General features: G+C 69.0%; 1 protein-coding gene across 2 annotated transcripts; it reads right to left on the reverse strand.

Annotated features, from left to right (window-relative positions):
* Positions 1 to 351: 351 nt before the first annotated feature.
* LOC123367990 (rab GTPase-binding effector protein 2-like) lies at positions 352 to 13,065 on the reverse strand. Of its 2 annotated transcripts, XM_045012399.1 has the most exons (14): positions 12,942 to 13,065; positions 11,237 to 11,497; positions 9,576 to 9,724; positions 7,555 to 7,674; positions 7,054 to 7,398; positions 6,775 to 6,879; positions 6,050 to 6,148; positions 5,755 to 5,886; positions 4,447 to 4,636; positions 4,259 to 4,270; positions 4,109 to 4,164; positions 3,770 to 3,868; positions 1,519 to 1,635; positions 352 to 1,384 (listed from the first exon to the last, which is right to left on the reverse strand). In XM_045012399.1, exons 1-14 carry the CDS (start codon positions 12,946 to 12,948, stop codon positions 1,283 to 1,285), a joined length of 1,794 nt encoding a protein of 597 aa, XP_044868334.1. In that variant the 5' UTR covers positions 12,949 to 13,065; the 3' UTR covers positions 352 to 1,282. The 2 variants fall into 2 exon arrangements, with proteins under 2 accessions (XP_044868334.1, XP_044868335.1); XM_045012400.1 differs by lacking the exon at positions 7,555 to 7,674.
* Positions 13,066 to 13,790: the final 725 nt, after the last annotated feature.

A 13,790-nucleotide genomic window follows, 5' to 3' on the forward strand; every position in this document is an offset into this window, starting at 1 on the left:
GGGGCTGGGGGTGTCCCCGGCGGAGCTCCCCCGGCCGGGAGCTGGACGCTCGCTCGCGGGGCTGGGGCTGGGGGTGTCCCCGGCGGAGCCCCCCCGGCCGGGAGCTGGACGCTCGCTCGCGGGGCTGGGGCTGGGGCTGTCCCCGGCGGAGCCCCCCAGGCCGGGAGCTGGACGCTCGCTCGCGGGGCCGGGGCCGGGGCTGTCCCCGGCGGAGCCCCCAGGCCGGGAGCTGGACGCTCGCTCGCGGGGCTGGGGCTGTCCCCGGCGGAGCCCCCCAGGCCGGGAGCTGGACGCTCGCTCGCGGGGCCGGCTTGCCCAGGCCGCAGGCACCAGGCACAGCAGGAAGCGGCGCAGCCCCGTGCAAAGCTTCCCCTGCTCAGGGCGCTAGGGCGTCTCTTGGAGCCCTGGCTGCAGGAGGGTCTCCGCTCTCGTTTAAACCCAGCACCTGGCTCCAGCTGAGGCAGCAGGGGAGAAAAGCTGCGGCCAAGAACAAGAACCAGTCTCGTTTTACAGGGTGGGACTCGTGAGTTTAGAATAGGTGAGGCTGGCAGGCGTGCGGGGGGTTCCAGGCCGTACATCTCCGCCTGTGCTGCCTGGGACAGTCTCACCCCATTGTCCCCCTTAAGCCCCGTGGCCCAGGGCAGCTGACATGGAGAAAGCAGCAGCAGCAGACAGATGGATGCAGGTGGCTCAGACGAGTACGGTCACCAAGTCACCTTTATTACCCCTGCCCCCTGTGGCCCCTCCACACAAAGGCAGGCTGGGGGGGTGTTAGTGTCAGGGGGCGGGGCCTGCTTGGCCCAGCCCCTTCCCACCCCTTGTGGGGGGAAGGAACCTGGGGGAGGGGGAATGGAGGATGGACACCAAGCGGGGAGCCCAAATCCTTCCTCAGTGTTAGTAACTGTCAGTAACGGGCTGTTTCCTGTCGTGGGAGCCAGAGCTGGGGCCATGCCATGACTCCCTCCCCCATAGGCCTCGCTCTTGTGGGGGGAGGGGGGGGCAGCAGCTGCATCTTTGGTTAGTGTGCAGGTGGGGGGCACCATCCCTGAGCGGGGGGGGGGCGCAGAGAGGGGCTGGGACCTGTCTCCCCAGGCTGATGGCCCCAATCCCCCACAGGTGCCTGGGGAGGCGGGTTAGTAGAGGATGGCCACTCAGAGCCTGGCCAGTGTCCAAGGCCCCCCTGGTGGGGAGGGGAAGGGGTTGGAGTCTGTGCCCGCACAGGGGGAGGGTAGGCGGCATCCATGCCCCCCCTGGGGGGAGGGGCCCTTGCTGTCCCTGCCTCTCAGGGCTCCTTGAGCTCTGCTACATCCTTCAGCCGCGTCCCATCCACAATGCTGCGCACCTGCTCCAGCGAGGGGGCCTGGCGGATCCTCTCCAGCTGCACCTGAGGGACGAGAGGGGAGTGAGAGAGACACCTCCCGAGATCCTGGGCCACAGAGACACCCCCCTCCACCCCCCATAGGGCGCAGCTCCCCCATGACAGACGGCACCTGCTCAAAGACACCCCCCAGCCGGTACCTGCAGTGTCTGTGAGAGGCGGACAAAGTCTCTCTGCACCTGCTCACTGGTGTCCAGCTCCGCCTGCAACCGCTGCAGCTTCCCCCGCTGCTCGGACAGCGCTGCCTCCAGCCTGGCCTGGGGGAGAGACTGTCACAGCCCTGGGACCAGCCCCCTCCCCAGACTCCTCTGCACCCCCCCGCTCCAGCCCAGCCTGGGGGAGTGTGTCACAGCCCTGGGACCAGCCCCCCCACATCTCCCCATTCCTCTGCAGCTCTCCTCCCCCCATCTCGGCCTGGGGGAGAGACTGTCACAGCCCAGGGATCAGCCCCCTCCTCTGCACCCCCTCTCCCCACTTCTGTGCACCCCTCCTCCAGCCCAGCCTGGGGGAGTGTGTCACAGCCCTGGGACCAGCCCCCCCACATCTCCCCATTCCTCTGCAGCTCTCCTCCCCCCATCTCGGCCTGGGGGAGAGACTGTCACAGCCCAGGGATCAGCCCCCTCCTCTGCACCCCCTCTCCCCACTTCTGTGCACCCCTCCTCCAGCCCAGCCTGGGGGAGTGTGTCACAGCCCAGGGACCAGCCCCCTCCTCTGCACCCCCTCTCCCCACTTCTGTGCACCCCTCCTCCAGCCCAGCCTGGGGGAGTGTGTCACAGCCCAGGGACCAGCCCCCTCCTCTGCACCCCCTCTCCCCACTTCTGTGCACCCCTCCTCCAGCCCAGCCTGGGGGAGTGTGTCACAGCCCTGGGACCAGCCCACCCCTCCCCCACTCCTCTGCAACTCCCTTCCCCCCCTCCTGGCCTGGGGGAGAGACTGTCACAGCCCAGGGACCAGCCCCCTCGTCTGCACCCCCTCACCCCACTTCTGTGCACCCCTCCTCCAGCCCAGCCTGGGGGAGTGTGTCACAGCCCTGGGACCAGCCCCCCCACATCTCCCCATTCCTCTGCAGCTCTCCTCCCCCCATCTCGGCCTGGGGGAGAGACTGTCACAGCCCAGGGATCAGCCCCCTCGTCTGCACCCCCTCTCCCCACTTCTGTGCACCCCCCCACCCGCCCAGCCTGGGGGAGTGTGTCACAGCCCAGGGACCAGCCCCCTCCTCTGCACCCCCTCTCCCCACTTCTGTGCACCCCTCCTCCAGCCCAGCCTGGGGGAGTGTGTCACAGCCCTGGGACCAGCCCCCCCACATCTCCCCATTCCTCTGCAGCTCTCCTCCCCCCATCTCGGCCTGGGGGAGAGACTGTCACAGCCCAGGGATCAGCCCCCTCCTCTGCACCCCCTCTCCCCACTTCTGTGCACCCCTCCTCCAGCCCAGCCTGGGGGAGTGTGTCACAGCCCTGGGACCAGCCCACCCCTCCCCCACTCCTCTGCAACTCCCTTCCCCCCATCCTGGCCTGGGGGAGAGACTGTCACAGCCCAGGGACCAGCCCCCTCGTCTGCACCCCCTCACCCCACTTCTGTGCACCCCTCCTCCAGCCCAGCCTGGGGGAGTGTGTCACAGCCCTGGGACCAGCCCACCCCTCCCCCACTCCTCTGCAACTCCCTTCCCCCCATCCTGGCCTGGGGGAGAGACTGTCACAGCCCTGAGACCAGCCCCTGACTCCTCTGCACCCCCCCTCCAGCCCAGCCTGGCAAAGAGAGACCATGACAGCCCTGGGACCAGCACCAGCTGGTTGGGGTCCCTGCTTACATGCCCCACTGGGGTGGGGTGGTTGCAGAGCACTCAGGGGAGGTGTAGGGTGGAAGGAGGAACGTGGGAAATATTGTAAGACTTTTCTGAACCAGGGTTGGGGCTCAGTTTACACCCCCCCCGTGTCCTGGGGGCAGAAGGGTTCATCCCCCCAGGGGCACTGGTGGAGGGATTAAGGTGTAATTCGACTCCCCTTCAATCTCACACCCAGCTGCAAGTGGGTCGGGGCAGTCGCAGGCGGCTGGCTGAGAAACAGGTGCCTGGACCGCGCTGGCCCAGCGAGCCCCTGGCCTGGGGAAGCGCTGCGGAGCGGGTGCTGGAAGGCAGGGCAGGGGCCACGCGCCCATCGAGGACTGAGCGGGAAGGTCCCAGGCTTGGTGGGAGTGGGAAAGGCGGGAGCCAGCCGCTGGGGCTCTCAGTGGGCCAGCGCAGAGCCAGAGGCTAAGCTGGCTCTCAGGCGAGATGCCCAGACTGGCCTAACAGCCAGTGCCCTGAACCCCCAGAGAGCCATGCGGGGGCACCAAGGGTGTCTGAGCGGGGAGCCCACCCCAGGGCGGGGGGAGTGGCTGGCTCAGCTCACTCACCTTCTCCTGTTCCCAGGCCTGGCCCTGCTGGTCGCGCTGGGTCAGGTCCCCCCGGAGCCGCTGCACGTCCTGCTCCAGCCCCTGCGCCCGCTGCTCTGCCTTTGGGGGGATGGGAAGGGAAAACCAGTGTGACCCCACCGTCCCCAATGCTCTGCCTGGGCAGTGTGTGTGTGTGTGGGGGGGGGGGATCAGTGTCCCACCCCTCCCAAGGCATGTCCTGCCTGCGGGAAGAGTTCAGCATAGACCTCCCCACCAGACACACTCCCTGGGGGACACAGAACAGGCCCCTCCCCATTCCTGAGGTGTCCCCCCCCCCCCCCATAAAACCAGCCCCCTCACCTGCCCCAGCTGCTGCTGTAGCCGCTCCATCTCCGACCGGACGCTGCACAGGGAGGCTGAGGAGAGACAGACGGGGCAGGGGGTGAGTCACCCAGAGGGGCGGGGGTGAGCGACAGACACACCCGCCCCCCTCCCCTAGTCCCCACTTACCCTCCATGAGCTCTGTGGGCAGGAGCGATGGAGCCGCAGCCGGGGGGGGGGGGGGGAGAGAGAGAGAGACAACTGTTACAGCAAGGGGGGTGCTTTACTTGCCATGACACCCCCAGCCCGACCCACTTCCCCAGCCCCCCACCAGCCCCTTTCCCCTCCCCCCACAGTCCCCACACCCCCAGCCTTACGGCTCTCCTCGCGCTGGGCCCCCAGCTGGGCCTCCAGAACCCCCTGCAGCCGGGCCCGGGCGGCCTCCTCCTCATCCAGCCGCTCACGCAGCGTGACGATCTCAATGCGCAGCCGCTCGCCATGGTGCTCGCTGGCTCGGCGCAGGGTCCCGGCCTCCTCCTGCAGCCGGCGCACCAGGGCCTGCAGCTCCTGGGGGGCGATGGTGGGAGAGAGCTGTACCCCAAAGCCAGGACCTGCTGCTGGGGGCGATGGGGGAGACCCATACCCAGGGCCGGCGCTTCCATTAGGCGACCCTAGGTGGTTGCCTAGGGCGCCAGGATTCGGGGGACGGCATTTTGTGTGCTCCCCACGGGGCGCACGGGAGCTCCCAGTTCCACTCCCGTCGCACCGCCGGAGAAGGACCCTCAGCCGACGTGCGGCGGAAAACAGCGGCAGGCAATTGAGCAGCTCAATGACTGCCGCTGTCGCCTCCAGCATTTCGGCGGAGGGTCCTTCTTCGGCGGAGCGATGGGAGTGGAACTGGAAGCTCCCGCCGCCCCACAAATTCTGCCTAGGGCGCCAGAAACCCTGGTGCCGCTCCTGCCTAGTTTGGACTGTGTTCCTGTAGTCTAAATAAACCATGTTCCTGTCATCGAATAAACCTCTGTGTTACTGGCTGGCTGAGAGTCACGTCTGACTGCGCAGTGGGGGGGCAGGACCCTGTGGCCCCCCCCCAGGACCCCGCTGGGCGGACTCGCTGGGGGAAGCGCACGGAGGGGCAGAGGATGCTGAATGCTCCAAGGAGAGACCCAGGAGGTGAAGCCGTGGGAGCTTCTTGCCCTGCAGACAGGCTGCTCCGAGGGAGAGGAGGCTCCCAGAGTCCTGCCTGGCTTGGTGGGGAGCAGCTCCAGAGCATCCCCCGGGGACTCCGTGACAGGGGGTGAGACCCATACCTCGATATCCCCCCCCCCCGTGCCCACAGCTCCAGGGGTGTGTGTGTGTGTGTGAGAGAGACCCACACCTCGTTATCCCCCCCGCCTGCAACTACAGCTCCTGGGGGGGGGGAACCCACACCTTGACATCCCCCCCACCCCCAGGTCCTACAGCTCCTGGGGAGATGGTGATATCCCACCCCCAGCTCGGGGGGGGGGGGATGTGACCCACACCTCAATATTCCCACCAGTGCCTACAGGTCCTGGTAGGGACTGGAGGTTTGCATGGGAGCGTACCCCCTTCCCCACCCCACACACCTCTCCGAGGAGAGTCAGGGAGATGACCTAGAGCCCCCTCCCCCCCAAACCCTTGTCTGGTCTCAGCCCCTGCGGTACCTGCACAGAGCTCGGCAGTGGCGGCTCCTCAGTGGGGGTCAGGGGGGGCCGGGAGCCCCGCAGCCCCTCATTTTCCTCGCTCAACCGCTGCACCTCGTAGCTGAGTCGCTTGTGAGATGACGCCAGGTCGGCCTGGGGGAAGGGGGAGGTGAGCAGAGGGATTGGATCCCCCCCCACGACCCTCACCAGTGACCCCCACCATGGATCCCAGCCCCCCCCCACCTCCCCCCCTCCATCCCCACACCCACCCTCAGCACCGTGTCTCTCCCACCCTGCCGGGCACCCCCCTGCTCACTATCTGCTCCTGGGTCCGGTGCTGGGTCTGGGACACGGTCGCCTGCAGGTTCTGCAGCAGCTGCTCCGACTTCTGGATCTGATCCAGCAGCACCAGCACCTGGGAGAGACTCAGCCGTCAGCACGAAGCAGCCTGGCCACAGGGAGAGGGGCTGCACGTCAGCGCTGGGGGCACCGGCAGAGCTGGGGGCAGGGCTGGGCTGGCAGGGGCTGCGGGTCGGGAGTGAGGGCCACTGGCAGAGCTGGGTGCAGGGCTGGGCCAACAGGGGCTGCGGGTCGGGAGTGAGGGGAACTGGCAGAACGGGGGGGCCCAGGGCTGGGCTAGCAGGGGGCTGCGGGTCGGGAGTGAGGGGCACCAGCGGAGCTGGGGGTGGCGGGGGGGGCAGGGCTGGGCTAGCAGGGGCTGCGGGTCGGGAGTGAGGGGCACCAGCGGAGCTGGGGGTGGCGGGGGGGCAGGGCTGGGCTAGCAGGGGGCTGCGGGTCGGGAGTGAGGGGCACCAGCGGAGCTGGGGGTGGCGGGGGGGGCAGGGCTGGGCTAGCAGGGGCTGCGGGTCGGGAGTGAGGGGCACCAGCGGAGCTGGGGGTGGCGGGGGGCCCAGGGCTGGGCTAGCAGGGGGCTGCGGGTCGGGAGTGAGGGGCACCAGCGGAGCTGGGGGTGGCAGGGCGGGGCTAGCAGGGGCTGCGGGGCACAGGCAGAGCTTGAGGAGGGGGAGCTGCCCATGGTACCTGCTTGGCACAGTCCTCATTGCTCTGTCTCAGCGCCTCCTGCAGTCCCAGCTTCTCCTGCGTCGCCGCCTCCAGCTGCTGCAGGGACTCCTGGTGCCGCCTGGCCTGGGGGGGCCGAGGTCACAGGTCACCCTGTCCCGGCCACATCCCCCACCCCAGCTCCAGCAACCCTGCACCGCATCCTCCCATCTCCCACAACCCCAGCCTCCCTGCTCCCCCGCGAGCCCACTCCCACCTCCCGGCCCCACCCTGCCCACAGCTCCCCCACTCCCATCTCACCTCCTGCTGCACTTGCGCCCACTCCCCATCAGGCACCAGCTGGAAGCCGGGGGGCGGCAGGTAGATGCTCTCGGGCACAAGGGTGCCGGTGGACAGCAGGGAGGCTGTGTCCTCGTGCTCCGGGCTGGGGCGGCGCCGGGGCCGGGGGGAACCAGCGCTGGAGCTGGCGATGGAGATGATGGAGACACTGTCGCAGCCGCGGGCGAAGGCCAGGCCCCCTCCCGGCTCCTCCTCGCCCTCCGGTCCGGAGCCTTCATCCCCCTCTCCCCCAGGGTGGGCAGGGGGCATCCGGCTGGGAGCCTCCGCATCAGACAGCAGAGACTCCGACGAGCCGCCGAGCGAGCCCTGGGGGGGAAGGAGTCACAGGGCAGAGTGAGCCCCCCCCACGCAGTCAGAACCGCCCCAGTCCATCCACATCGGGCATCCCTTCCCTCCCTCCTGCATGGCCCGGCTCTCCGCCACCCCGCTCCCCCCACACGGTTCCCCTCCTCCGGGTCTCACCTCAGGCCCCCGCAGCCCCTGGATCAGCCCCTCGGCCCGGGAGAGTTTGCTCTTGAGCTGGGCGATCTCCTCCTCCATGGGCAGCACGATGCTGCGCAGCCGCTCGGAGTCCTCCTGCGCCTGGGCGGGGACAGGCTGAGCCAGGGACCCCCAGCACCCCCTGCCCCCCAGCACCTCCTTTGCACCCCTCAATGCCCAGCAACCCCCACCCTTCAGCCACAGCCGCTCGGAGTCCTCCTGCGCCTGGGCGGGGACAGGCTGAGCCAGGGACCCCCAGCACCCCCTGCCCCCCAGCACCTCCTTTGCACCCCTCAATGCCCAGCAACCCCCACCCTTCAGCCACAGCCACTCGGAGTCCTCCTGCGCCTGGGCGGGGACAGGATGAGCCAGGGACCCCCAGTTCCCCCACCACAACCCCTGCCCCCGACCCATAGCACCCAATCACCCCACTCTGCATCCCCCAATGCCCAGCACCCCCCACCTTTCACCCACAGGCGCTCGGAGTCCTGAGGCATGAGAACATGGGAACGGCCACACTTGGGCAGAGACAAAGGTCCATCTCGCCCAGTGTCCTGTCTGCTGACAGTGGCCACTGCCAGGTGCCCCAGAGGGAGTGAACAGAAGAGGGCAATTATGGAGGGTCCATCCCCTGTTGTTCAGTCCCAGCTCCTGGCAGTCAGAGGTTTAGGGACACCCGGAGCATGGGGTGGTGTCCCTGCCCATCCTGGCTAATCGCCATCGATGGACCTACCCTCCAGGAACTCGGTTACAGCAGAACGGCAGAGTTACGAACCCCCGAGTTACAAACTAGCCACACCCCTCCTTTGGAACCGGAAATACAGAGTCAGGCAGAAGCAAATCCCGCACAGTGCGGTGTGAAACGTACACCGCTAAACACACAGGGACAGTTTAAACCAAGGTCTGACCAGGTAAGGACAATTCTGTGTTTGTTTCATTTAAATTAAGCTGCTTAAAGCAGCATTTTTCTTCTGCACAGTAAAGCTGCAAAGCTGCGTTAAGTCAAGGTTCAGTTGTAAATTCGGAAAGAACCATAACGTTTGGTTCAGAGCGACGACCAACCTCCACTCCCATAACTCGGAGGTTCTGCTATAATCCTCTTCTGAAGCCAGTTATATTTTTCCCCTTCATGACATCCCCTGGCAGCGAGTTCCACAGGCTGACTGCGTTATATGAAGAAATATTTCCTATTGTTTGATGTGAACCTGCTGCCGGTTAATGTCATGAGGTGACCCCTGCTCCTCGTGTCACACCCCCCTCAGTCGTCTCTTCCAAGCTGAACAGTCCCCGTCTTTGGAATCTCGCCTCGGACAGACGCTGTCCCGTCCCCGTCTCTCTCCTTTTTCCATTTTTAACAGCTCTGGTCTGAGACGGGGCGACCACATCTGCACGCAGGAGTCGAGATGTGGGCGCACCATGGATTTATAGAGGGGCGATGGGATATTATCTAACATTTCCTAATGATGCCCAGCGTTCTGTTGGCTTTTTTGACGCCACTGCACACCGAGTGGATGTTTTCAGAGAACTATCCACAGTGACGCCAAGATCCCTTTCCTGAGTGATAACAGCTAATTACCACTCACCAAAAAGATCTTGGACAGAGACAACATGTGCCAGGGACCCCACAGACCTCCACCCACAGCCCCAACCCCCTCAGCCTCCAGCCCCTACTCTGAACCCACAGGGCCCTCCACCTACCCCCTCTGCATGCCCCACCCTGCACCCGCTCAGAGTCTGGCTTGGTCTGGGGAGCAGGGCTGGCAAGAGTCGGGGACCCCACAGCCCCCCATATCTACCTTCTCCAGCCCCCCCGTGCCCAGTGTCCCCCACCCTTCTCCCACAGCCAGAGTCCTCCTGACCCAGGGACGCACCCACCCCTCACCCTTAGCACCCACTCAGAGGTCTCCTGGGCCCGAGGACCAACCTGGGGTCCCCAACACCCCTCAAGGGCCCCTCCCAGCCCCTCCCCCCACCCCCAGGGGCCCATCCTCCCCCTGCCTCACCTTCTCCATCTGCCGCTCCAGCGAGTCCAGGGGGTTTCCCTGCGTCTGCTGCTGCTGCAGGCGGCTCAGCTCCCGGACCCCCCATGAGCCCCCACCGTGCTGCTCCTGCTGCACGGCCTCCAGGCGCACCTCATAGCTGCTGATGGTGTCTGGAGAAGCAGCAGAGGCCACCGTGAGGGGGACGAGAGCATCGGGTCCCACCCAGCAAACACCCCGGACCTCTGGGAGCAGAGACCCATCCCCAGGCTGGGGCAGCACAGACACTCGCAGACAGGAGGGCGTCCAGCTCATCTGGCATACATCCTCAGTGACGGGCACCGGGGAAGTGGGGCACACAGGGGGTGTGGGGTGGTGTCCTAGGATGTAAGGGGGCTGTGCGTGGGGTCTGTATCAGGCTGGTGGCAGATGGGGGATGGAGGTTGGGGGATGGGCGTGTGGGCAGACGGGGGATGGCGGTAGGAGTATGGCGGGCATGTGGAATGGCGGTAGGCATAGAGGGGTGCAGATGGGACAGTGGCAGGTGTACGAGGGTGCGTATGGGGCCATGGCGGGCGGCTGGGAGCCGTGGCAGACATACGAGGGTGCGTATGGGGCTGTGGCAGGCGTACAGAGGTGCGTATGGGGCGGTACCAGGGGGCCGTGGTACCGGAACAGAAGCAGGTGGCCTGGGAAGACAACAGTAGGAGTACGGGGGTGTGTGGGGAGTGGCAGTAGGCATGGCGGGTATATGTCTGGGGGCGGCGGGAAAGCACGGGGGGGCTGCGTGGGGCAGCGGGGAAGCACGGGGGGGCTGCGTGGGGTGTCTGGGGGCACTGGGGAAGCACAGGGGGGCTGCGTGGGGTGTCTGGGGGCACTGGGGAAGCACAGGGGGGCTGCGTGGGGTGTCTGGGGGCACTGGGGATGCACAGGGGGGCTGCGTGGGGTGTCTGGGGGCACTGGGGAAGCACGGGAGGGCTGCGTGGGGTGTCTGGGGGCACTGGGGAAGCACGGGGGGCTGCGTGGGGTGTCTGGGGGCAGCGGGGAAGCACAGGGGGGCTGCGTGGGGTGTCTGGGGGCACTGGGGAAGCACAGGGGGGCTGGGGGGGTGTCTGGGGGCACTGGGGAAGCACAGGGGGGCTGCGTGGGGTGTCTGGGGGCACGGGGGAAGCACCGGGGGGCTGCGTGGGGTGTCTGGGGGCACTGGGGAAGCACGGGGGGGCTGCGTGGGGTGTCTGGGGGCAGCGGGGAAGCACGGGGGGGCTCCGTGGGGTGTCTGGGGGCACTGGGGAAGCACAGGGGGGCTGCGTGGGGTGTCTGGGGGCACTGGGGAAGCACGGAGGGGCTGGGGGGTGTCTGGGGGCACTGGGGAAGCACAGGGGGGCTCCGGAGGGTGTCTGGGGGCACTGGGGAAGCACGGGGGGGCTGCGTGGGGTGTCTAGGGGCACTGGGGAAGCACCGGGGGCATCGGGGTAGCACGGGGGGGCTCCGTGGGGTGTCTGGGGGTGGCGGGGAAGCACGGGGGGCTGGGGGGGTGTCTGGGGGTGGCGGGGAAGCACGGGGGGGCTGCGTGGGGTGTCTGGGGGCAGCAGGGAAGCACGGGGGGGCTGCGTGGGGTGTCTGGGGGCACTGGGGAAGCACAGGGGGGCACTGGGGAAGCACGGGGGGGCTGCTGGGGGTCTCACCTCTGAGGATGGCCTGCAGCGAGGCCACCTCCTCCTGGCACTGACGCCGCACGGCGGCCACGGCCTCCTGCTTGGTGCCCTCGCTCACGGTGGCCACGGCTCGCAGCGTCTCCACCTCGGCCAGCGCGGCCGCCAGCTCCTCCTGCAGCGCCTGGATCCTCCCCCCGGGGTCCGGCTGCTCCGTGCCCATCGCCCCCACCGACACGCCGGGCTCCTGGGGGGCTGCGGCCCCCCCACCCAGCCCCTCCGCCCTGCACGGCTCTGGGGGCAGAGATGGGGGGGGTCACAGACCCAACCTGCCAGGTGTCACCCCCTCCCCCGGGGCACCAGAGCCCCTCCCCCGGGGTCTCCCGCCCCACCCTGTGCCCCTCCCCCCCCCGCACCATGTGCCCCTCCCCCGGGGTCTCCCCCCCACCCTGTGCCTCTCCCCCCCCCTGCACCATGTGCCCCTCCCCCGGGGTCTCCCCCCCACCCTGTGCCCCTCCCCTATGGGTCACCCCCCCTGTACCTCTTCCCCCCCCCCCGCACCCTGTGTCCCTCCCCCAGGGGTCTCCCCCCCACCGCACCCTGTGCCCCTCCCCTATGGGTCACCCCCCCTGTACCTCTTCCCCCCCCCGCACCCTGTGCCCCTCCCCCGGGGGTCTCCCCCCCGCACCCTGGGCCCCTCCCCTATGGGTCACCCCCCCTGTACCTCTTCCCCCCCCCCGCACCCTGTGCCCCTCCCCTATGGGTCACCCCCCCTGTACCTCTTCCCCCCCCCGCACCCTGTGCCCCTCCCCCGGGGGTCTCCCCCCCGCACCCTGTGCCCCTCCACCCGGGGTCCCCCCCCCCCGCACCCTGGGCCCCTCCCCTATGGGTCACCCCCCCTGTACCTCTTCCCCCCCCCCGCACCCTGTGCCCCTCCCCCGGCGGTCTCCCCCCCCACCCTGTGCCCTTCCCCCCCGCACCCTGTGCCCCTCCCCCGGCGGTCTCCCCCCCCACCCTGTGCCCTTCCCCCCCGCACCCTGTGCCCCTCCCCCGGGGGTCTCCCCCCACACCCTGTGCCCCTCCACTTTGGGACACCCCCCCTGTACCTCTCCCCCCCCCCGCACCCTGTGCCCCTCCCCCGGGGGTCTCCCCCCCACACCCTGTGCCCCTCCCCTATGGGTCACCCCCCCTGTACCTCCCCCCCCCCCACACCCTGTGCCCCTCCCCTATGGGTCACCCCCCCTGTACCTCCCCCCCCCCGCACCCTGTGCCCCTCCCCCGGGGGTCTCCCCCCCCCACCCTGTGCCCCTCCCCTATGGGTCACCCCCCCTGTACCTCCCCCCCCCCCGCACCCTGTGCCCCTCCCCCGGGGGTCTCCCCCCCGCACCCTGTGCCCCTCCCCTATGGGTCACCCCCCCTGTACCTCCCCCCCCCCGCACCCTGTGCCCCCCCCCCGGGGGTCTCCCCCCCACACCCTTTGCTCCTCCCCTAGTCCTCGTCCCCCCCCCCCGCACCCTGTGCCCCTCCCCCGGGGGTCTCCCCCCCCCGCACCCTGTGCCCCTCCCCCAGGGGTCTCCCCCCCCCCGCACCCTGTGCCCCGCCCCCGGGGGTCTCCCCCCCCCGCACCCTGTGCCCCTCCCCCGGGGGTCTCCCCCCCCCCGCACCCTGTGCCCCTCCCCCGGGGGTCTCCCCCCCCCGCACCCTGTGCCCCTCCCCCGGGGGTCTCCCCCCCCCGCACCCTCCATGCTCCGCTCGCGGCTCCCCCGCTGCAGGCTCCGCACTTCCGCGTTCGGGGCCAGCTGGGGGCGGGGCCACCCGGGCGGTCCCGGAAAGAGCCGAGCGGATCCGGAGGGAGCCGAAAGCCCGAGCCAGGCCGAAGGGTCTCGGGAGGCAGCGGAGAGACCCGACGGGACGGGGCGGGGCGGGGTCTGTCTGCGGGGCCGCCAGCCCAAGCGTGGGAGGACCTGGCAACCCCGCGGCCCCCGGCAACCAGCCCTGGCAACGGCCTCTCCCTGGCATCCCCCTCCCCTGGCAACCAGCCCTGGCAACGGCCTCTCCCTGGCAAACCCCCCTCCCCTGGCAACCAGCCCTGGCAACGGCCTCTCCCTGGCAACCCCCCCCCCGGCAACCAGCCCTGGCAACGGCCTCTCCCTGGCAAACCCCCCTCCCCTGGCAACCAGCCTTGGCAACGGCCTCTCCCTGGCAACCCCCCAGGCAACCACCTTTCCCTGGCAACCCCCCCAGCAACTGCATCCCCCCGGCAACCAGCCCTGGCAATGGCCTCTCCCTGGGAACCCCCCCTCCCCTGGCAACCAGCCCTGGCAACGGCCTCTCCCTGGCAACCCCCCCTCCCCTGGCAATCAGCCCTGGCAACGGCCTCTCCCTGGCAACCCCCCCCCCGGCAACTGCATCCCCCCGGCAACCAGCCCTGGCAATGGCCTCTCCCTGGTAACCCTCTGGCAACCGCATTCCCCCTGGCAACTGCATCCCCCCGGCAACCAGCCCTGGCAATGGCCTCTCCCTGGCAACCACTCCAGCAACCGCCTCTCCCTAGCTACCACCCTGGCAACCGCCTCTCCCTGGAAAC

The sequence above is a fragment of the Mauremys mutica genome, chromosome 4 (genome assembly GCF_020497125.1).
Source record: "Mauremys mutica isolate MM-2020 ecotype Southern chromosome 4, ASM2049712v1, whole genome shotgun sequence".
Lineage (NCBI taxonomy): Eukaryota > Metazoa > Chordata > Testudines > Geoemydidae > Mauremys > Mauremys mutica.